Source organism: Coenobita brevimanus, chromosome 24 (assembly GCF_032717465.1).
Source record: "Coenobita brevimanus isolate Jiangsu-jjx chromosome 24, ASM3271746v2, whole genome shotgun sequence".
Classification (NCBI taxonomy): domain Eukaryota; kingdom Metazoa; phylum Arthropoda; class Malacostraca; order Decapoda; family Coenobitidae; genus Coenobita; species Coenobita brevimanus.
In genome coordinates, this window is record NC_136977.1 from 53,849,376 (window position 1) to 53,871,866 (window position 22,491).

A 22,491-nucleotide genomic window follows, 5' to 3' on the forward strand; every position below is an offset into this window, starting at 1 on the left:
GTAAACACAGATAACAACAGCAGTTATGATCTCTATGGCAGGTGGCAATAGTGTCAAAGCTGAGGAAGTGTGGCTGTGCACGTTTGTGATATGGGTGTGTAAAATACAATAAGGTTTGGGATATAATGTGAGACAGGTTCCAAGAAATGTTCATGAAATATAATTTCACATTATACAATTACATACACAGTAATTCAATGGAGAAAAGAGGTCAGGTTCTGTTAGGCCATTGAAAGCAGCAATAGGTTCCATGAGAAGCTGGAAAAAATAGCATTACCAGTATGTACTGCATGAGGCTAATAAAAGTTAATACATTGGATTGAACATGTTTATTTTTTGATAAAGAATAGCAGTTATACTAGCCCATGGACTAACTGAACAAAACAAGTCTCAAGAACAATTTAATAGAAAGCTAATGCAGCACAAAAACAAGACTAAACAGCTGACTAAATGGCCTCTGTTTATACCATCACACAGTGCCAAAGAGACTGACGCTATCTTGGAATGCCATTTTGGCTTTAATTTACCTTAATCAATGCTGACTTATCCATACCTAACCCCAAATTATCCTAACCTTACCAAACTCATTTATTCTTACCAACCCATACCTAAACAAGTTTATCCTAATCTAACCTACATTTTTTTAATTTAACCAAATTTATCAAAACAACCTCATCTAAGCTACTTTATCCTAACCTTATACTCACATAATAACCTCTAAACATACTGGAAGGACCAGATCTGCAATGTTAACATCAATTCTGCTACTCTCAATCGTGAACCAAACGACCTTTTTCTCTCATAATTCCCATAACTATGTAAGCCAGCATTTTTATCGATGTATTTTGTATGTGAATATGAAATTCTCACAATTAACTATTCCTAACCATCTATTTCTTTTCCTTGCATTTGGCAGTTCTCGTAATATTATTTTAGTGATTTACCCTTAAATATCATATCAACATAACAGGTTATCCTGAATTAATACCACCAGCAAATGAAAAGCTTATTTCAATCACTTGTATCTATTAAGGTGCTTCATAAGTAAGTGTGGGGTACAAAAAGTGTTACTATGTTTCAGGGTTGACTGCACGTGGAAGCCAGTCACTGCATGGTATGTCATTGCCATTGTAACCAATCTACAGCTAACCAGTAACCTGTTGTACTGGGCATCTGCATCTTCATGAAAATTTTCACTCATCCATCTCATCAGAGTGGTGTATTAACAACTATTTGCAGGATTTAGTGCAGTTAGACATTTTTATACGATGATGATGATGATAAAGCACTTTTTATTTTTTTTTTTTCCCCCCTTGGTAATTACACCCATACCCTGTTATCCGGCACATCGATAACTGGTGTTTCGCTAGACCAAACACAAGAAACAGGGGAACATTCCCACAATCCAAACAATTTGAATGCCTGTTGCCTCAATAGTCAGACACCCTGCCTCTCCAGTCCGACACCTTGCCTCTCCCTAGGTTTGAAACAAGGCTCTCCCAGTCATCCCTTCCTCCCTCCCTCTCCTTTCTTCTCTCCCCCCATCCCTCATCCATTCCCTACCATGCTCAGCACTTCCAGGCATGTCCCCCTCCCTTCCCCCCAACCTCTGGTTGCCTCCTTCTCCATTCTCCTAACCTCTCCAACCCCCACTTGTCTCCCGTGTGTGTGTGTGTGTGTGTGTGTGTGTGTGTGTGTGTGTGTGTGTGTGTGTGTGTGTGTGTGTAATTCACCGGATCGGTCAGGATCACTTGATGGTCGTGATCGTCAGCTTTTACCCTCCCGGAAGGGAGCTGAGAACTCATATAGTCCGATCTAAGGGCAAGGCTGTGACCTTCACACACGCACACACCCGTCCCCTTGCTCAAGGGGGACAGTAACCACCCACTTCGTCAGTGAAACTTTTCGCAACCTGAGCGAGGCGCGAACTCCCGTCCACCAGTTGGCAAGCGGGAACGTTACCACTGCACCAGCGAGCAGTGTGTGTGTGTGTGTGTGTGTGTGTGTGTGTGTGTGTGTGTGTGTGTGTGTGTGTGAGTTAGGGTGGTGAGTGAGTGAGTGAGTGGTGAGTGAGTGAGTGGTGAGTGAGTGAGAGTGGTGAGTGAGTGAGTGAGTGACAGCAGTGAGTGAGTGAAAGTGGTGAGTGAGTAAGTGAGTGAGTGAGTGGTGAGTGACTGAGTGAGACTAGGGTGGGGGGGTAATAGGGCTGTTTGGCTTTCTTGCCTTCTTCCCTGTGCCCCTATCCTCCCCCATCCCCACTTATCTCTCTCCTCCACCCCTGTTTGTCTCCCCATCCCCCCACCCTCCCCCACCCTCACTTGGCACACTGCCAGCAGCCAGCCTGGCTGTTAAGATGCCCTGAAGTGGCATTGAACACCACATGTCCCTCCACCCCACCCTCCAGCATAATGTCTGATGTGCCATTTTTTGGCAATAATGTTGTTTATGAGGATAATAACAATACCTATGGAGTTTCTGTCAGTCTCTATGGGCCAGTGCACTGAGTGGTCCTGACATCTGGTGGGAGTCTGTGAACTTCTCCCAGATACGCCTGTCGCAGGTATGAGGGTTACAGTTACCAATATTTCATGTTATTCTACCCAAAGCCGGCTAAAACTGAGTGTTATTACGTTGAACATCTGGTTTACACCAGCAAAACTAAGGGTTCTACAATATTCATGGCCTAATAAAGAAGATGGGTTGGGGAAAAATAGTATTCAAACGTATGTTCTACTCCTGTCTATCAGGTGATTTCTAGGGATGTATTAAAGAGGGTTTATGTGGAAATACTGCCTCCATGGACGTAAAAAGACGGTAAGTAATTCAAATAAGGGTAATAAGATTTCCATTTCTTAAAGAACAATGATGAAAAATATGGATATATTCGCCATGCAACATTTCCATTTGGTACTGGGCTCTGCCACACGTAAGATTGTAAACAAACACGAGACTGGCGAGATGCATCGGTGATGGGATGACTTGGTTGATCTGAAATGTTTATAGTTGTAAAGGTACAGAGTGCTAATACAACAAAAGAAGGTGGTGGGTCGTGCCACACCCTTTTGTTGTGCATTTATTTTATAAATATTCTCCACTGATAAAAAGTAGAGTTTTGCTTACACTAGCTTGAAGCAGTACATTTTTTAGCAACTATGACTAGAAAACATAAGGTACACACACCCTGTAAGAATACACTTCTTTCTCCATTTGAGATCATCACAACTGTTTAGTTGATTATATAGTTTATACATGACACTTTTTTAAATTGGTATTTCTCCCTTACACTGCCTTGGAAGTGCAGTTGTTAGCGGCTATTGCTAGGTAGCGGAGTGCTGTGGAGGACAGAACAGAGGATAACAAGAATCATAGAATGTAGTGCTTGTCGGTATTGTGGTACATATTTCGGACGGGCTATTTACGAAGAATTGGGAGTAAGTTTTTCATTGATTAACCATGTGATTTGTTCAGTCAGTGTTGAGAGTTGTGGGTTTCTATACTTAGCAGTTAGCGGTATGACATCGACAATAAGGACAGTTAGCAAAATGACGAACTTTGCGCCATGGCTGACTGCAAATTAGATTCAATTTTCAGCGCAGACCAGCACCCATTCATGAAACAAGTGAAAGGATGGGCCAGGTTTCCATCAAATATGGACGCCAAACGTCGTAGGCTGTGGGAGACGCGATGTAGAAGAGGTGTTGAGTGGAGAGCAACCAGGAAAACATGTCGTACATTGTTCCGACAACGAATTTTAAAATATGGCAAAATTTGTGCATGAAAGTATTTCCTCATGTATTTACCATGTTATAGTCTTAAACATATATTGGATGTTTACTGAATAGTAAATTATATGTACAGTAGTGCACCAACTTTCGCTACAGCAGGATTCGCGGAATCCACTTTCGCGGCATGCACCAAATATTCCCTAACTTCCACTTTCGCTTGAAAAAAATTGATTTTCGCGCACAAATTTTGGGTTTGAGACACTATTTTGAACTTTGAATTTCCTGCACCGCCCACCCGCAACCCACCGCCATCTTGAATGACGTCATGTCAACACTCTGTCCACCCATTCCCGCCATTGTGTACGAGCGTGCTAGCTCCATTGTGTTGGATTCTCACGGTTCAATGGCCTCTACTATACCTGGTAGTGTGGGGAAAGGGCCTGGTGGTGTGGGGGGAGAGCCTGGTGGTGTGGGGGGAGTTGCATCTGAGGAGGCAGAGAGAGAGAGTGGTAGCGAGGCAGCAAGAGGTGGCGCCAATACGTCTGGCGTGGCTAAATAAGCCCGCCACGCGCCTCGGATACTTACCCCCAACATCCATTAAACACCTCAACCTGGTCTCTGTGGTATGTTTCTCCTCATATAATGTGTACTGTACAGTTTTTATTGTTTGTATCTCACAATGCAATGTACAATAGTGATTTGATGTAATGTATTGCAAGTGAAAATGAAAATCTGATGTTACTTTAGGATAACCAGGAACCAATTAGCCTTTTTGCCATAAAGACAATGCCCCAACTTTCACTAATTCCACTTTCGCGCATTATTTTTGGACCCAATTAGGCGCGAAAATTGGTGCCCCACTGTAGAAGTTAATTCCATGGAGATGATGATTCCTGTTTTACGATTTTTTTTGTTTTCCTCTAATGCCACTTACACACCAATAGCATTATTGTCAAACGCATTTGAAAAATTTTGTGATTTGAGGAAACTACATGAAAGCGCATTGAAAAATTTTTCTTTGAAACCCGCAACACGTACTGTATTTCTAGGAGAAGTTTACAGACTCCCACCAGATGTCAGGACCACTCAGTGCACTGGCCCACTGATTAAGGTATTAAAACATACAAACAATCCGACTGTGGTATGATGTAGGGTGAAGTGTTTGTTATACAGCTTGCAAAAACCATGTTTATATAGCATACTTTTGCAGATGTGAGTACAGTAATCCGTGTACTATCCTGATGCCCACTATCTGGACTCCCCACTTACCGGGCATTTTGGGGCTGGGCCTTTGGAACCAAAAAAAAAAAAAAAAAAAAAAAAAAAAATCTGACATTTTTTTTTTCAACCATATTCTGAAATTGGCACGTAGCGCCGAACAGCAGTGTTTACGTTCACTGCTTGCTTCCCGCCTTCCCCCATTCCTCCCCAGTTACCACCTACCATCATGACTAGACGCTCATTCAATGGATGCCGCACATTCTCATATTTGTGAATAAACTGCAATCAGGGCTCTTGCTAACTGCCAATGGTTGTGAGCCATTTGGCTCCTGAGGTTTCAGATTTATGAGCCAAGTAAATTTCTGGTAGCCAAACTGACTACGAGCCAAAATATTTTATGAGAAATAAATATATTTGTTTATTTATTTACACACTGTGATGATAAGAATCATATAATGAGGTTTTAAACATTCACAATGGCGGCATGGGAAGACTTAATAACAGATCACAACGTGCTTTTTTGTTCATTTAAGTGAGATTTACTTATTTTGTAGTTTACTGGGTTTTGAAGTGGATGTATTTTCTCCTCGCCAAAAGGCAACTTGCATGTAAAATTTGTTCGCCAGAGGGAAAAATTACTTGCATTTGTGAGCTGTGGCTTGCCAAACAAGAGCCCAGGCAATATCTCGCCACTAGACCACATGGGAATTTACAGTGCTGTGCAGTGTAATGAAATTAGAATTCAGAGTGCAAAGATTAAGTACAGACTGTAAACTGGCTGTTGAAACTGGCTTGGTGCAATCAAGAACAGAACGTGCAGTGTTAAACGGTTATAACTCATTGTGCACAGGATTAAGTGCAGCACAACACTGGATTACTGTACATGCTTCAAAAGCACCTTCACCACTGCCAGAGCCTTAGAGGAGGCGGGTTAACCTTTGTAACAAATGACCACGGACGTGTTGTAAGTACCCTGTACACTGCTAATATTTTCCATACTCATTTCTAATTCCTCATTCTCTGGTTCCTTTTCTTTTATTTCATATTTCTGTCCCTTACTTATGTGAACAGGGTCTTAAATGGGTGCTGTGCATGTCCGGTAGAGAGTTATGTAGGTGGTTTTCTGAGTTAGGCTGGGTTAGGGTCCATAAGTACCTGTCCAGGAGGCAGGGGCCCACTATCCGGATGGACCCACTTTCCGGACATGCCTTTGGCTCTATTACATCGGATAGTGGAGGAATTACTGTAGTTGAATAACTTGTCTCCAAGTGTAACTTTCTCACGATGGAATGACCTTAATAATGAAACTATTGACTAATGAACAATATTGAATGGAGATATTGAAATGTGAGTGTGCATTTGTGTGAATGTGACTGCTTATCAATTAAGGCTGCAGTGGGTGTTGGTACTTTTTTCCTAAACACTTCTATCTATCTATTGCCAGATGCCTTAATCCCGTTTGGGATGGCCACAAACAAATCGCCTCCACATCACCCTGTCCCCCACCATTTCACTGCCCTGCTCCCAACTCACACCCCCCTCTCTCATATACCTCTCCACCCCATCCCTCCATCTCATCCTCGGCCTCCCCCTCCCTCTTCCCCCCTCCACCTCACTCATATACACTCTCTTCGTCAGTCTTTCACCCTCCATCCTTTCCACATGACCAAACCACCTCAGTGTGTTCCTCATAACACTTCCTATCACATCCACATCCACACCACAACGCTCCTTTATATCCTCATTCATCTGCCTGTCTCTCCATGTGACTCCACAGGCTCCTCTTAAATAACTCATTTCCACTGCTCTCACTCTTGACTTGTGTCCTTCCAACAACGTCCAAGCTTCACTTCCGTACATTAGAGTTGGTATCACAATACTGTCACGTAGTAACTTTTTCACTTCCATGCTCACTTCCCTGTTTCTTATCACTGCTTTCAAGGAACCAGCAACCTTTCTTCCCTGCTGTACCATTTCAAGCACTTCACCCTCCAAACCTCCATCCTTATTCATCACACTACCCAAGTACTTAAACATACTCACATTTTCCAATTCCTCACCATCCAACCTCACTGTACATTCACTGACTTCACCTCTCTCAAAGACCATCACTTTACTCTTCCCTACATTCACCTTTAGATTCCGTTTCTTACACACTCTCCCAAACTCATCCACCAAGTCTTGAAGCTCCCCTTTGTCTTCATCAACAACACAGTATCATCTGCAAACAACAGTATAGGGAGTTTCCAAACACTATCCTCTCTCACCAGGGCCACTCCAACATCCACTACCCTTCCTTGTACCTCTTTTATTACCCCATCCATGTACAGACTGAACAACCATGGAGACATGACACATCCCTGTTTCAACCCAACCTTCAAAGAGAAAAATTCACTCAGTTCACCATCCACACGCACTGCAGCCTTAGGACCATCATACATACTCTTCACAGCATTCAACAACTTCCCATCTACTCCATATATTCTTAATACTTTCCACAATCCTTGTCTATCCACCCTGTCATATGCTTTCTCCAAATCCATGAAAGCCGCATACAACTTCTTTCCCTTCTCTAGAAACTTTTCCACTAAAGATCTATGAATGAATATCTGATCTACACAACCTCTTCCCTTCCTAAACACGTGCTCTTTCAAAAGTAAGGTTCATCATACACAGTGCAGCATCTTATATGCTACAAAATATTGTACTGTAATTGCCTTTAGTAGGGTAGATACTCAGTTGAAAAAAAAATAATTTAGTACGGGAAGCTTAGGTTCGTACAGTTTGCTTCCACTGATGGGCATGAAATCCAACAAGTTTCGGGGGGTCCATTATTCTGGGAAACTGAGAGGTGCCACAGACAATGAGAAAATGCACTGACAAGGAGAGGTGACATCACCAAGTGTCAGGCTACTTGTGTTCGCCAGTGTGTTAACACTATAATAGCGTGAAAAGAGAAATCTGTACTTTACACAGGAAAGATCATCCAATACAGTATCTTACCATTATGCCAGGAATCGAATCTGGGACTCTTAGGTGAGAGCCAGGCAACAATCCACTACACCACGACCAGGTGAAAGTTATTTCACAGTCACAATTTTGTATCACAGTCACAATTTTGTAATCAATGTCCCTTTGCACCCATTATGGGCCTGAAGAGGCTGAGATAATCCTCTGGCACTCAAGCACGTGGATGCTTTTAATCTATCCCAAGCACTTACACCAAGTCAGAATAAAGAGAGAAACCTGTACTTTACACTGGAAAAATCATTCAATATATTACCATTATGCCTGGAATAAAACCCGGGACTCACAGGTGAGAGTCAGGCAGCAATCCACTACATCACGACAAGATAAAAGTTTCTCACATTGTCATAATCTTGTAACCAATGTCCTTACACACCACACCACACCACACACACACACAGGCATGCATGCATCCACACCAATCATGAAAGCTCTGCTGGGGCAGCAGTGAGGCGGACGGTGTGCACAAGCAATCACTCACAAGTGATCGCTGACCGCTTCATCTGTGACTGCTGTGGAAACAAAAATTGGAGATGCCGCCATGAATACCCATCATGGACTGCTAATTAATTATGCTTCTCAGTACATTTATAACATTTTCATAACAATGCGCCGTAATGATTTTTGTCTTCATTTGTTTTTCCTTTCTCTGTTCTGTAAAAAAAAAAAAAAAAAAAAAAAAAAAAAAAAAAAAACTGAGTGAGCCCTAAGAGGCTATTCATTGCTGAAGTGCCTTAGTTATAGCAGTGTAGTTGTGATTTCAGACTGTGCTATATATATATCATTACAACTGTTCTTCCAGTTTTTTGTTAATGTAGGGCTGTTTTCTTCTATGATAATCTTGTCTTGAATAAAACAAAATATCAGTATGAGAAGCCAGCCTGACAAGGGTGAATGAATTTCCACATGCAAAAAAAGTTACAATGACTCAGCAATGTCTTGCTGACCAAGATCTCTCCAACATGACTGCTTTGTTACTTAATGAGTGGACTGGGGCAATGTGATTATGAATGCCTTTCAGATGGTTAGTTGGCATTTCACCGGAGATCTTATTTTTATTTATTTATTTATTTTTTTAATGTAAGGAAGAAAGAACCAAATGCCAGAAGCCAGCAAGATTGTTCCCTCCAAGCAAAAATAAAAACATTATAACAGACAGCCAAATTCAAGATATGGTCATTTTGAGATGTCTGGACACAACACGTTTGAAAGATTGGAGGTCATGGGCAGTAGGAAATACAGAGGAAGATCTGGCCTGCTGCCTCATGGGGTCATTTGGTCAGCAACAGCATCCCCTCATTAAATCAACCCTTGGTTTGATATATTGGAATGCTGTTTGGAGGGCTCACAAGGTCTATTCAGCTAAAGTTTAAGTTAACCAGGTTCAGTATAGCAAGGGTTTACTGTAATTACCATGCTAATCAATGACATCCTGTAGGTGGGGGCACCCATCATCCACTCACTCAATGCAGTGTTGTCTCATGGTCTCTACACTGAGTGAGGAGCCAAATGGTTTCCTGTAACAAGGAAACCATTTACTACACAGGGTGATAACCATATAACCAGGATTTCTGGTAGGGTTAAGTTTTCCCCAGATTCCCTTATCTAAAAAGTAAAAATTACAGTACTGAATTATGGCACATGTTTTGGAGTGCCACGGAGGGGCAAGTACCTGCCCAGGGCCCTAACCAAATGAGCAGATTCGCATGGTCATGTGGAATGTGAAAAGTGTAAATGAGGAGAGTAAGAGGGTGAAAGTGGTGAATGTGTTCAAGAGTGCAAGAGATGCCGTGATGGCACTGTGTGAAACTAAGATGAAAGGATGTGAAGTAAAGGAGTGTGAGGTTATAAAGTGTGTAAGGTCGGGCATGAATGGGCGAGGAAGATGCAAGGAAGGAGTTGCTTTGTTGATGAATGAAGGGTGGCAGAGTGGAGTGAGAGATTACAAATGTGTCAGCTCAAGATGTATGTACTGTATGTCAAGTTCAAGTTTGAGAAGGTGAAAGTGGCAGTGATTGTACTGTATGCCCCGTGTGAAGATAAGAGTAAGATAGAGAAAGACAGGTTTTGGGATGAGCTGGCTGAAGTAGTGGGAGAAACTCAAAGGAGTTGTAAAGTGATTGTAATGGGCGATATCAATGGTAGAGTAGGAAATTGTCCTGTGAATGATATATTGGGTAATACTGGAGTACCAGGAGAGAATGACGATGGGAAGCGACTGAAGGACATGTGTCAGGAAACGAGGTTGTACATCTGTAATTCTTATTTTAAACACAAAGACGCACATATTATATGTGGCACAGAGGGAATGGAGATCATGTTGAAAGGAGCCTGAATGATTATGTGCTTGTAGAGAAATTGATGCTGGGTAGTGATGCTGATATGAGGGCAGTGAGAGGACAATGTGGAGGTTTGTCTGATCATATAATTGTGGTATGCAAGATCAAATTGAGAGGAATGAGGTGGACCAAGAGAGAGAAAGGAGCAGTCAGGGTGAGAGACTGAAAGTTGAGAAGCTGACGATAAGAAATGGCAGATGAATAAAGGGCCAAAGTAGGAGAGGAGATAGGATCAGTGAATTGGAATGAAATGACTCGAGAGCTTGTGGAATGTATACAGAGACTGCTTAGTCAGGAATGCTAAAGTGGTGTGTGGTGTGGCAAGAGTAACAACAAAGAAGAAAGTGCAGCACGGTGGGATGAAGAGGTTAAGAATGCAGTGGAGGAAAAGAGGAAGAAGTGGCTAGAGTGGATACACCACCGGGGTTCAGTTGAAATAATAAAATAAATATATTGAGATTGGGAAGAACATAAAAAGACTAGTGAAGAGGAAAAAGAAGGAAGTAAATGATGATCTAGACTGAAAAATGAATGCAAATTACTCTGAAACAGGAAGTTATTCTCGGAAGAGGTGCAGAAATGTAGAGGTGGCAATGGAAAGAAATGTGAAAGTGTGAGGGATGTAAGTGGTAGATTATTAACCCATGGGGATGAAGCAAGGACCAGAAGGAAAGAACATTTTGAAAGTCTGATAAACGGGAATGGAGAGAGCAAAGCAACTGTTAACATGATTGGTTTTGAGAGTGAACAGAGAAGGAATGCAGTGCCAAGAAACATGACACTTGCAGAGGTGAAGAACACTGTGAAGGGGCTGAAAAATGGGAACACAGCTAGGGCTGATGAGTTGTATGCAGAGATGATTACATGCAGTCGTGAGAGTGGAATGAAGTGCTCGTTGCAGATACCTAAGAAGGCATGGATGAGTGAAAGTGTGCCAGTAGAGTGGAAAAGGGCAGTGATTGTACCCCTGTACATAAATAAAGGTGAGCAAAGTGAGTGCATGAGTTATTGTGGCATAAGTTTACTGAAAGCTGTCGGGAAGGTATATGGAAAAATTATTATACAGAAAGTAAAAGAGATATCAGGAAAAATTATTATACAGAAAGTAAAAGAGATATCAGGAAAAATTATTATACAGAAAGTAAAAGAGATATCAGAAGTCCTAGTGAGTGATGAACAGGGTGGCTTTAGGAGTGGCTGAGGATGTGTGGATCAAATATTTGCAGTAAGACAGATAATGGAGAAGCCTGCTGAGAAAGACTATAAGGCAGTGGTTTCCAACCTGTGGGGCGTGCCCCTCTAGGGGGACACGAAGGGCTGCCTGGGGGGACACGAAGGCTTGATAAAGAGGGTAATTATACAGTAATCCTGTACACTCTGGACACCCACTTTCCGGACGCCCCACTTACCGAGCGTTGTGGGCCTGGACCTTCAGAACCCAAAAATGACCAAAAAAAGAAAAAAATCCCCCCCAAATCCTAATTTTTTCTCACCCGTAATTTGAAATTGCCGCGCGGCGCCGAACAGCTGTTACACCATGGACCCTTCACCCCTTCCTTCCTCCCTCCTTCCCCCTCCCCTGTCAGGGTTGCCATTTTCATTACCAAATGTTGGCCAATTTGGTAATAAAAAATTCGTTAGGTAATGAATCAGAATAATGCAATACCAAACGGATTTTTCATATGTGTGAGGATACACAGGATGGAGATGGTGGATTGTTTGCTCTCTCTGATTAATCTCTATCTATCTATCTATCTATTGCCAGACGCTTCAATCCTGTTTGCGGTGGCCACAAACAAATTGCCTCCACGTCGCCCTGTCCCCTGCCATTTCACTGCCCTGCTCCCAACTCACACCCCCCTCTCTCATATACCTCTCCACCCCATCCCTCCATCTCAACCTCGGCCTCTCCCTCCCTCTTTCCCCCTCCACCTTACTCATATACACTCTCTTCGTCAGTCTTTCACCCTCCATCCTCTCCACATGGCCAAACCACCTCAGTGTGTTCCTCATAATGCTTCCTATCACATCCACATCTACACCACAACGCTCCTTTATATCCTCATTCGTCAGCCTGTCTCTCCATGTGACTCCACAGGCTCCTCTTAAATAACTCATTTCCACTGCTCTCACTCTTGACTTGCGTCCTTCCAACAACGTCCAAGCTTCACTTCCATACGTTAGTGTTGGTATCACAATACTGTCATGTAGTAACTTTTTCACCTCCATGCTCACTTCCCTGTTTCTTATCACTGCTTTCAAAGAACCAGCAACCTTTCTTCCCTGCTGTACCCTTTCAAGCACTTCATCCTCCAAACCTCCATCCTTACTCATCACACTACTGAAGTACTTAAACGTACTCACATTTTCCAATTCCTCACCATCCAACCTCACTGTACATTCACTGACTTCACCTCTCTCAAAGACCATCACTTTACTCTTCCCTACATTCACCTTTAGATTCCGTTTCTTACACACTCTCCCAAACTCATCCACCAAGCCTTGAAGCTCCCCTTCATCTTCACTCAACAACACAGTATCATCTGCAAGCAACAGCACAGGGAGTTTCCAAACACTATCTTCTCTCACCAGCGCCACTCCAACATCCACTACCCTACCTTGTACCTCTTTTATCACCCCATCCATGAACAGATTGAACAACCATGGAGACATGACACATCCCTGTTTCAACCCAACCTCCAAAGAGAAAAATTCACTTAGTTCACCATCCACATGCACTGCAGCCTTAGCACCATCATACATACTCTTCACAGCATTCAACAACTTTCCATCTACTCCATATATTCTTAATACTTTCCACAATCCTTGTCTATCCACCCTGTCATATGCTAGCCTATATAGCATGAAAATAATCAACATACTGTTAATTATAAGAACAGTGATTACATGGATTTCCACTTGTATATACAATTATTGAAGAATAAATGCTAGCTTTACGAATTTGGTAATGAAAAGTTAAATTTGGTAATGAAAATTGATGAGTTTTGTAATGTGGCCATTGCAATCTGGCAACTCTGTTACCCAATCATCAACAGTCACAGCCTAACTCCGATCGAGAGCAGATGCTTATCGTAATGGAAGCCACATGTGCTCATTTTTTGTGAATAAACAGTGAATAAACTCCAATACCTCGCCACTAGACCACACGGTAATTTACAGTGTTGTGCAGTGTTAAGAAATTAGAATTGAGGGTGCAAAGGACTAATTGTGGAGTGCACACTGGTGGTTGAAACTGGTGTGATGCAATTAACTGTGTGCAGTGTTAAACAATTATAACTCACAGTGCTAAGACTTACTGTAAGTGCAGCACAACACTGGATTACTGTACGTGCTTCAAGAGCACTTTCATCACTGCCAAAGCCAGAGAAAGCAGCCACAAACGTGCTGTAAGTACCGTGGCTGAGGTACAGCCACTTCTAATTCCTCATTCTTTGGTTCTTTTTCATTTATTTCATGCTTTATGTCCATTATTGGTGTGAATAGAGTCTTAAATTGGTTTAAATATGTGCTATGCATGTCCGGTAGGGAGTTATTTAGGTGGCTTTCAAAGTTAGGCTGGGTTAGGGTCCTTAAGTACCAGTCCAGGAGCCAGGGACTTGTTGTAAGTACCCAAAATGTTTAATATTGTATAAACTCACCTCTAAAACCTCATTCTCTGGTTCTTTTGCATTTATTTCAGTCTTTTATCTCTCTTATTGGTGTGATTTGGGTCTTAAATAGGTGTTTTTCTGAATCAGGGTAGGTTAGGGTCCATAAGTACAAGTCCAGGAGGCTGGGACCCACTTTCCGGACAGGACCACTTTCCGGACATGCTTTTGGCTTTATTACATCGGAAAGTGGAGGGATTACTGTATTTGAAAACTATGAATTACAATGGAATTCAGTAATTTCTAAATATAGAGAAAATATTTCAAACATGAGTAAGAAATCTAGTTATATGAATACAGTATATAAACAATTTCAAAGATTAAGAATCTACGATATTTACTGACATGTGCCAACTATGCAAGTAAAATACAGTATTTGAGGAAAGGGGATGCAGGGAACGTGTCATTCAGTGCAGGCGGACAAGATTTAGAAAAGGTTGGAAACCACTGCTATAAGGTGTTCATGGACATTTATGGATCTGGAAAAAGCATACAACAAAGTAGACAGAGAAGCATTACGGAAGGTCTTGCGCAAGTACTCTGTAGATGGTATGCTGCTAGATGCTGCCAAGAGTTGTTATGATGGTAGTGAGGCATGTAGATGGTATGCTGCTAGATGCTGCCAAGAGTTGTTATGATGGTAGTGAGGCATGTAGAGGGGTAAATGGGCATCTAAGTGATTGGTTCACAATCAATGTGGGCATGCGACAAGGATGTGTGATGTCTCCGTGAGTGTTCAATATATATGTGGATGGGGTGATGTGAGAAGTAAAAACATGTATAAAGGAGAGAGTGATGAGGATGGTAATGAATGGTGATGGATGGAATATCTCAAATTTGTTCTATGCTGATGATGCAGTGCTACTTGCGAATACCAGGCGAGAGCTTGGTAGACTATACTCAGTTTTATTTAATGAGGCGAATATGCATGTGACAGCTTGGTGATGATTGGCTGAATGCAACATGTCTGAATAATATTTACTAACACAAATTTCCCCCTCAGATAAATGTTGTCAATTAACATTGCTAATGAATGAAGAGATTATGAAGTAATGTTGCATTCAGCCAAACATCACAAGCCTGTCAAGTGCATCTTCGCCTTGATAAAAAATAAATAAATAAATAAATAAGTACAGTGCTGAGTTCTGTAGATGTCTGTGAGAGTCGTGCTTTGAGAGTAAATGTAGAAAAAAGTAAGCAATGGTTACTGAAAGAGAAGGTAACTCCCAGTGTGATGTCACGGTGAATAAAGAGAGACTGGAATTGGTGAGAGAGTTCAAATACCTGGGTACAGTGATAGAAAAGAGAGGAAAATATGCAAAAGAAATGGAAAGAAGAGTGACACAAGGAAGAAAAGCAGCTGGTGCTATGAAGGCCTTAGTAAAAAACGGTGGCTTGAGTGTTGCAGCAATGTTAGTGCCAACTTTAACACATGGATGTGAGACTATGGTGTGGCATGAAAATGAAAAGTCAGCAGTATGCACAATGAAGATGAGACAGCTGAGGACTGTACGTGGAGTACTGAGAGTGGATAGGATAAGGAATAATGTGATTAGTGAAAGATGCGGAGTGAGGAAGTCTGTGGACACCACAATCAAAGAGAGTGTACTAAGATGGTTTGGTCAGGTGGAGAGAATGGATGACAACAGTGGTGAAAAATGTATATCTGAGTGAATTTGAAGGAGGGATGTGACAAGGCTGGCCAAGAAGAAGGTGGAAGGATAAGGTGGATGAGTGTGTAAGGATGAGAGGTACTGAAGCTGGTAAGGCTATGACACTGACAAGAGCCAAAGCTGGCTGGATGAATTTTGTGTGAAGAAGTGCATAACCAGGGATCTGGCACCCCTTTTTAAAGGGACCATTTAAATTACCCCCTGATGCTACAATCTAATCTCATGGATATGAAGGAGTACATGGGGGATGTGCATATGGTACAAGAAATGAGGAAGGGGAAAGCATACACGAGTTTGGGGAGGCAATGAACATGATTGTGTGCAACACACATTTTAGGAAAAGAGAAAGTAGGTTGATTACGTACGAGTCAGGGGGAAATAGCAGCCAGATACACTATTTCCTGGTCAGGTGGGCTGATGGGTGGTTAGTGAGGGATGGTAAAGTTATAAGGAGTGAGGAGTGTGTGCTGCAACACAAATTATTAATATGTGACATGGTTCTTAAGGAGCGGGTAGTGAAAAAGAGAACCTATGCACCTAGGAGGAAAATATGGAAGCTGAAAGACCAAGCAGTAATAGATACCTTCTACTGCAAGAAGAGGAGAGTGGTGGCTGAACAGGATGTTGACAGAAGTGTTAATGAACAGTACACAAGGCCCTCAAGACCAACCTCTTGAGAGTTATCAATTCATTATGTGGATGGACAAGAGGCCCACCATGACAAAGATCCTTGGTGATGGGATGAAGTTGTTGAAGCTGCAGTTAAGGAGAAAAGAAGGCTTTTCCAGGAATGGAAGAAGCGTGGTAATGGAGAGGAATACTTGGCTACCTTGTGTAGGGCTAGAAAAGAGGTTTACAGGGCAGTCTGATTCACAGAGACTTTTACTTGATAACCTAAATCATGTGGAAGGGAAGAAAATGATTTTAAGGTGGCAAATCAGATGAAGAGGGAGAAAAAGGATATCATAGGTGAGTAGTGTGTGAAGAATGATGAAAGATGGGTTATGGGGCGAGAGCACTACAACCAGGTGTTGAATGAGGAGTTTGACTGGGGCAGGGAAGGTTTGGACCCAGCAGATCCAGTTTTTGGTCCATGGCCTGTGATTGACACTGCTACCGTGAGCAGGGCAATAGACAGGATGCACGTGGGGAAGGCAGCAGGTGTGTCTGGGTTGCCTGCTGAAATGTTGAAAGCCTCACGAGATATACGAATGAGATTAGTCACTGACCTGATAAACATGACTATATATGAGTATGTTGTCCCAGATGATTGTCTAAAACGTGTAACTGTAAATGTGTTGTAGAAGGGGAAGGGTAATGCCCTCAAAAGAGGAAATTATAAAGGTATAAAGCTTTTACATCAGATAATGAAGGTAATGGAGAGTGCTGTAGAAGGTATGATTAGAGAAAGAATGAATACTGATGAGATGCAGTTTGGGTTTATGCCAGGTAAAGGGACCACTAATGCCATATTCATTGTGTGACAGATTCAGGAAAAATATATAGGAAAGAAAAGGGTACTGTACTCTGTTTTTGTTGATTTGGAGAAGGCCTTTGACAGAGTCCCGGTAGAGATGGTGAGGTTGGCAATGAGAAAGCTTGGGATTGAGAAGTGACTGGTTAGGGTCGTTATGGGCATGTATGTGGGTGCTCACACCCAGTTAAGGGTGAATGAAGATTTGAGTGATGAGTTATCCATGAATGTTGTGCATCAGGGATCAGTCTTGAGCCTCTTGTTGTTTACCATGGTACTTGAAGCCCTCTCACTTGACTTCAGAAATGGACTCCCATGAGAGATGTTGTATGCTGATGATTTGGTGTTGGTTGCAGAGAATTAAAGGGAGGTGGAGGAAAGATTTAGGAAGTGGAGATGGTATGGAGCATAAGGGCTTAAGAGTAAATGCAGATAAAACAAAAATGATGATACCTAGGGCTGGGGGCAGTACTGTCAAAGAGAGAAAGTGGCCATGTGCGACTTGTCACAAGGGTGTGGGAAGTAATTTCATCTTATGCAGTGTTTGTGATAAGTGGGTGCATGAGAGATGTAATGGAATTAGAGGGAGACTTCGAGATAATGGTGATTTCACGTGTGCGGTGTGTCGGAGAGAGGACGTGGATATTGCCAGGCAAGAAGGATTGAACCTGCTGGTGAGTCTCTTGAGTGTGTGGAAGAGTTTTGTTATTTAAGAGACATGTTATGTGCTGGAGGTGGGTTGGAGCTAGCTCTGTGGCTAGAGTGAGGAGTGGTTAGAAGAAGTTCAGGGAGCTACTGCCTCTCCTGGAACTGAAAGGGTTCTCCCCCCGTGCTAAGTGATCCTTGTATGCAGTGTGTGTTAGGAGTGTATTGCTGTATGGTAGTGAGACCTGGGCAGTAAAGGAAAAGGATATCTGCAGGCTCAAATGTACAGAAATGACAATGACTAGGTGGATGTGCTGTGCATCCTTGAGTGCAAGGCCTTGGGGGGCTAAGTTTATGATGGAAGAGTTGAGAGATAGGATGGGACTAGAGTGTATTGGTGTTGTGATGAGGAGAGGTAGAATGAGATGGTTTGGACATGTGCAGAGGATGAGGGATAATACTTGGGTGCAGAAAGTGAGAAGTGTTAATGTTGGGGTTAGAGGAGCGTGAGGTAGACTGAAAATAACCTGGGACAAGGTCGCTGAGTGCGAGCCCAGGGTTAAGAAACTGAATAGGGAAGCTGTCAGAGATTAAGCAGCATGGACAGCCGCCATTAGGCTGCCAAAACCGATGCATATCAGCATGTTGGAGCCTACGAAAACGATTTCTAATGATTCAATATAGGTGCTCTCTTTGTGTACATATTTACATGAGCAATTGTATACACTTTGACAAGGAATGTGGCAATTTATGATTTCACTAAAACAGAAAAATGAATTGTGATCATCATTAGAAGCAACACCCAGATCTCAAATGTTCAATAATGAAATAACAACACCACATACCATCTTGGACCCAACTATGCTTGCAAAAAGACTGCCTGTGGTGAAGCGCTGTTAGCACATTACATGTTGTGCACAGCCTACAATGTAGACCAGTAATTTAACAAATAAAAAATTATAAAAGTAGATTTATTTACACACATTCAATCTACGTACATTGTGCTCACTGCTTTTACACCACCATCATGCAAAGCCAGTGATATTAATGCTGCCAACAGTAAGCTGTCTGTGCACAATCTACATGTAGCTCCTGCTATTGTCCACAGTAGTCGCTGTTGATAAGTAACTCCAGTTTGTCTAGTTTAAAAAAAACATCAACCACACGAAAGAAACTGCCCCTGCATGGCCATTCCACGCAGCGAACTGATGATCCCCTGCAACAGACAGCACCTTCCTGTGGTAAGGTGAGTCACAGGGAAGAGTAAGGAAGTTTAGTTCCCAGACAGACTCTGCATTTGCATTCTTCAATCTAGTTAACAGGGGTATCAAAAAAGGCTCCACACCATCCCATATTTTGGCTATAAGGGTACCACCAGTGGTGTAAATGGTTTCCTGGGTTACAGGAAATCATTAGGCTTGTCATTCAGTATACTGTAGAATCACAACAATGAACATGACATTCACACTGGAAAGATTTATCATGGAAAGATGAGATTACTTCACTTGCAAAATCTACTTCAAAGAGATTAGGAGTGCTAAGCCAACCCCATGCCTTCTTTACTCCCAAACAGTTGCTGACTCTATACTGAGATTTCATTCATCCCCATGAAGAGTACGACTTGTGTATGGGGGGTTCCCAAAATACTGCTCTTCTCAACAGGGTGGTTAGAGGCCTTTCGAGTCATTAACTCTCCTTCTCTTACTGACTCTCTTCAACCTCTGTCTCCTTGCCGCACTGCTGCATCTTTATCTCTTTCTGTCACTAGTTCAATGGTCACTGCTCTTTCGAGATTTCTGCTTCCATCGTTAATTCTCCTTCTCTTACTGACTCTCTTCAACCTCCGTCTCCTTGTCGCACTGCTGCATCTTTATCTCTTTTCTGTCACCAGTTCAATGGTCACTGCTCTTCCGAGATTTCTTGTTGCATCCCCCTCATTTACACATGGTGCATTGCATACATCTAACAACAAAGTCCCACTCTTTTCCTGTTTGTCCAACTTTCTAATGCACGAGTTAACCGATACTCCAAGTTCTTCATGTATGCAACAGGTCAACTATGGAAGTGACTTCCCCCGTCTGTCTTTCTCTCTCTCAATTATAAGTCTTTTAATTAGTGTGTCCAGACATCTCAAAATGAACAAATCTTAATTTGGCTGTTGTTGTTTTTTTGTCTTCTAGGGGGGGAAAAAAAAAAAAAAAATGCAGGCTTCAGGCATTTAGTTCTTTCCTGAATAAAATAATAACAATAATAATAATAATAATAATAATAATAATAATCCTATATACCACTGATGACTACAGTAAAAGTCCAATTCTTCGGCATCCAATTCCCCGGCAAATCTGACATTTCGGCAGTTTTGAGAAATAGTCCCATTTACAAAAATCTCTGATCATTCGGCAGATTTTCCGATTTTTTTCGTCAGTCTTGAAATTCTCCATGAAGACCCTCTACTGCTGGGGACTTCTTCCAGCAGTAGCAGAGTCCAATCAACCCCTTCTATTGTACATATGTAATTAAGGAACCTACTATAAGTTTAGGTAAGTGCATGTGAACTTGTAGGCCTACTGTACCATTACATTTATATACAGTATGTTCACTAATTTCTTTATTTTTCATATTCATGTATAGTACTGTATTCATTACAGTATTGTACAGTATCAAACAGTATACAGTACTCTCTCCAAGCACATTTGTAATGATATGAGTGGTGTTGATAGTGTTCACTGAAACATATAAGGTATTGAGTGGGTAGGGTTTTTGATAATTCGGCAATTTTGATTTTTCGGCACTAGCCTGGTCCCATAGATGCCGAAAAATAGGACTTCTACTGTACCAGGGTTGGAAAAAACCCAGGTAAAAAAAAAAAAAAAAAAATTGGGGGGAGGGGGGGGTTATTGTTTTTGGGGATTTTTTTCTTATTCCTTACATTTATATGTAAATCAGTTAAAAATAAGCAATCAAAATGTAATTTAGAGTGACACAGAAGGTTTTAAGTGATATCTGAAGAACAGACACTTGTTTAAGACATGTTGTTTTTGTTACAAGGTGGTCCGGTTGGACAAAGCCTCTGTTAACTTGTGCTGTACAGGAAATGGATGGGTGAGGAAGGTTTGACTACTCCTGACTCAGTACTCAGTGTCTCAGTCTCAGTTTCTCCTTGGTAGTGAGAGGACGACAGCAACAATATGCCTGCTGGTAGTGGCAGAAAAAAGGCAACAGAATGGGATGAAGTTGATATTTTAGAAAATGATAAACAGAAAGCAGCCTGCAAGTACTGCAACCAAATAATAAGTGCTAAAATTGAAAGAGTGAGAAGTAACATCCATAAATGCCCTAAGAGGAAAGTTCATTATAGGGAAAAGGCAGGTGAGTTACTGAGTAAGGCAATTAGAAAGACCAAATAAGTAATTGTAAATCTATATTTCTGTATGTAAAAAAAAAAAAAAAAAAAAAAAAAAAAAAAAAAATTTGTGTGTGTGTGTGGGGGGGGGGGGGGATGCCAATCTTGACACTGACTACAGAAAGAACTGGGTGTTTAAAAGGTAGTGTCATAGTTTTCAAAAACAAATTGTACCAGTATGTGTAAAGCATGGATCATAAAAGAATCATATGACTCCACAACAACACTTATTATTGGTTAAGTTTTGTACTCCAGTTCCAATAATAATCAGCCTCTGCCTGCCGATGCAATGCACTAGAGGAAACTAAGGAGAGGTGTCCAGAACCATTTCATACATTATTGGCTTTCATAGTTGTTTCTGTAAAAATTTATAGTGTATGAGGAAGGTGAACTCACCTGAGAGTACTGTAGTTATAGTGAGAGTGACGACTAACACTGAGAAGTTCCACTTTGAGGCCCACAGTGGAGAACACTATAGAATCTTCGCCTCCTTCACTTTCTCCAAGGGGCCAGTATTGATGGCATTTTATCTATAAAAGTAATTTCAGGAAAAAAATTAAATACAACACTAGCATCATTTAAAAAAAAAAAAAAAAAAAAAAAAAAAAAAAAAAAGCAAACATCTATCTATCTACTGTATTGCCAGATGTCTTAATCCTGTAAGGGGTGGCTACAGACAAATCACCTCCATGTCGCCCTGTCCCCTGCAATTAGGAGCGTTCGTACAGCTGGAGAAATGCCAAATGTCACCAATATTTTAATTTTTCAGATGGAAAAAAAATCACATGTCAGGCAATAATTGAATGTCCTTTATCATGCATCTTACATATTGTAAAAATATATAAATACAGTATTCAATTTCTTCTCTTTAAAACAGTGCTGTGTTGATGCAGCATGGAAAAAAATACAGTTGTAATAAAAAAAATGCTTCACAGCAGTTGCAGCCTGGTTTATGCATGCATAGAAATATATATGTATATCTTTAACCAATAACAAAAGTTAGTTATCATTCATACTAACAAATTACACTCCCTGTAAGTAAGAACAAAACTTAATTCCCTTCAAGAAAGCATGTCGATATTTGGATGCTGCCTCCGGTACAACAACTTTTCCGAGCAAACCAAAACAGCCATCTGTCTTTACTCACACTGATCTACTCCATCAGCTGATCTGTGTATGCTTGCTTCATACGTCTGGCAGTGCTAGGCTTTGATACACCGTAACAGTTTAGAGTCTATTAAATATTAAACTATGGATAGACCATATGTGCCATTTTTTATACATGTCAGATTATATACAATGTCAATATTCATATG

General features: G+C 41.5%; 1 protein-coding gene across 3 annotated transcripts in view; it reads right to left on the reverse strand.

The window, feature by feature from the left end:
• Positions 1 to 22,491, reverse strand: part of LOC145393507 (tyrosine-protein phosphatase non-receptor type 2-like) — a 568,853-nt gene that overhangs the window by 357,672 nt on the left and 188,690 nt on the right. For all 3 annotated transcript variants that reach the window (XM_080267640.1, XM_080267639.1, XM_080267638.1), the window contains exon 4: positions 21,572 to 21,705. In XM_080267640.1, the coding sequence (XP_080123766.1) occupies positions 21,572 to 21,705 (134 nt within the window). The remainder of the gene's footprint in view (positions 1 to 21,571; positions 21,706 to 22,491) is intronic.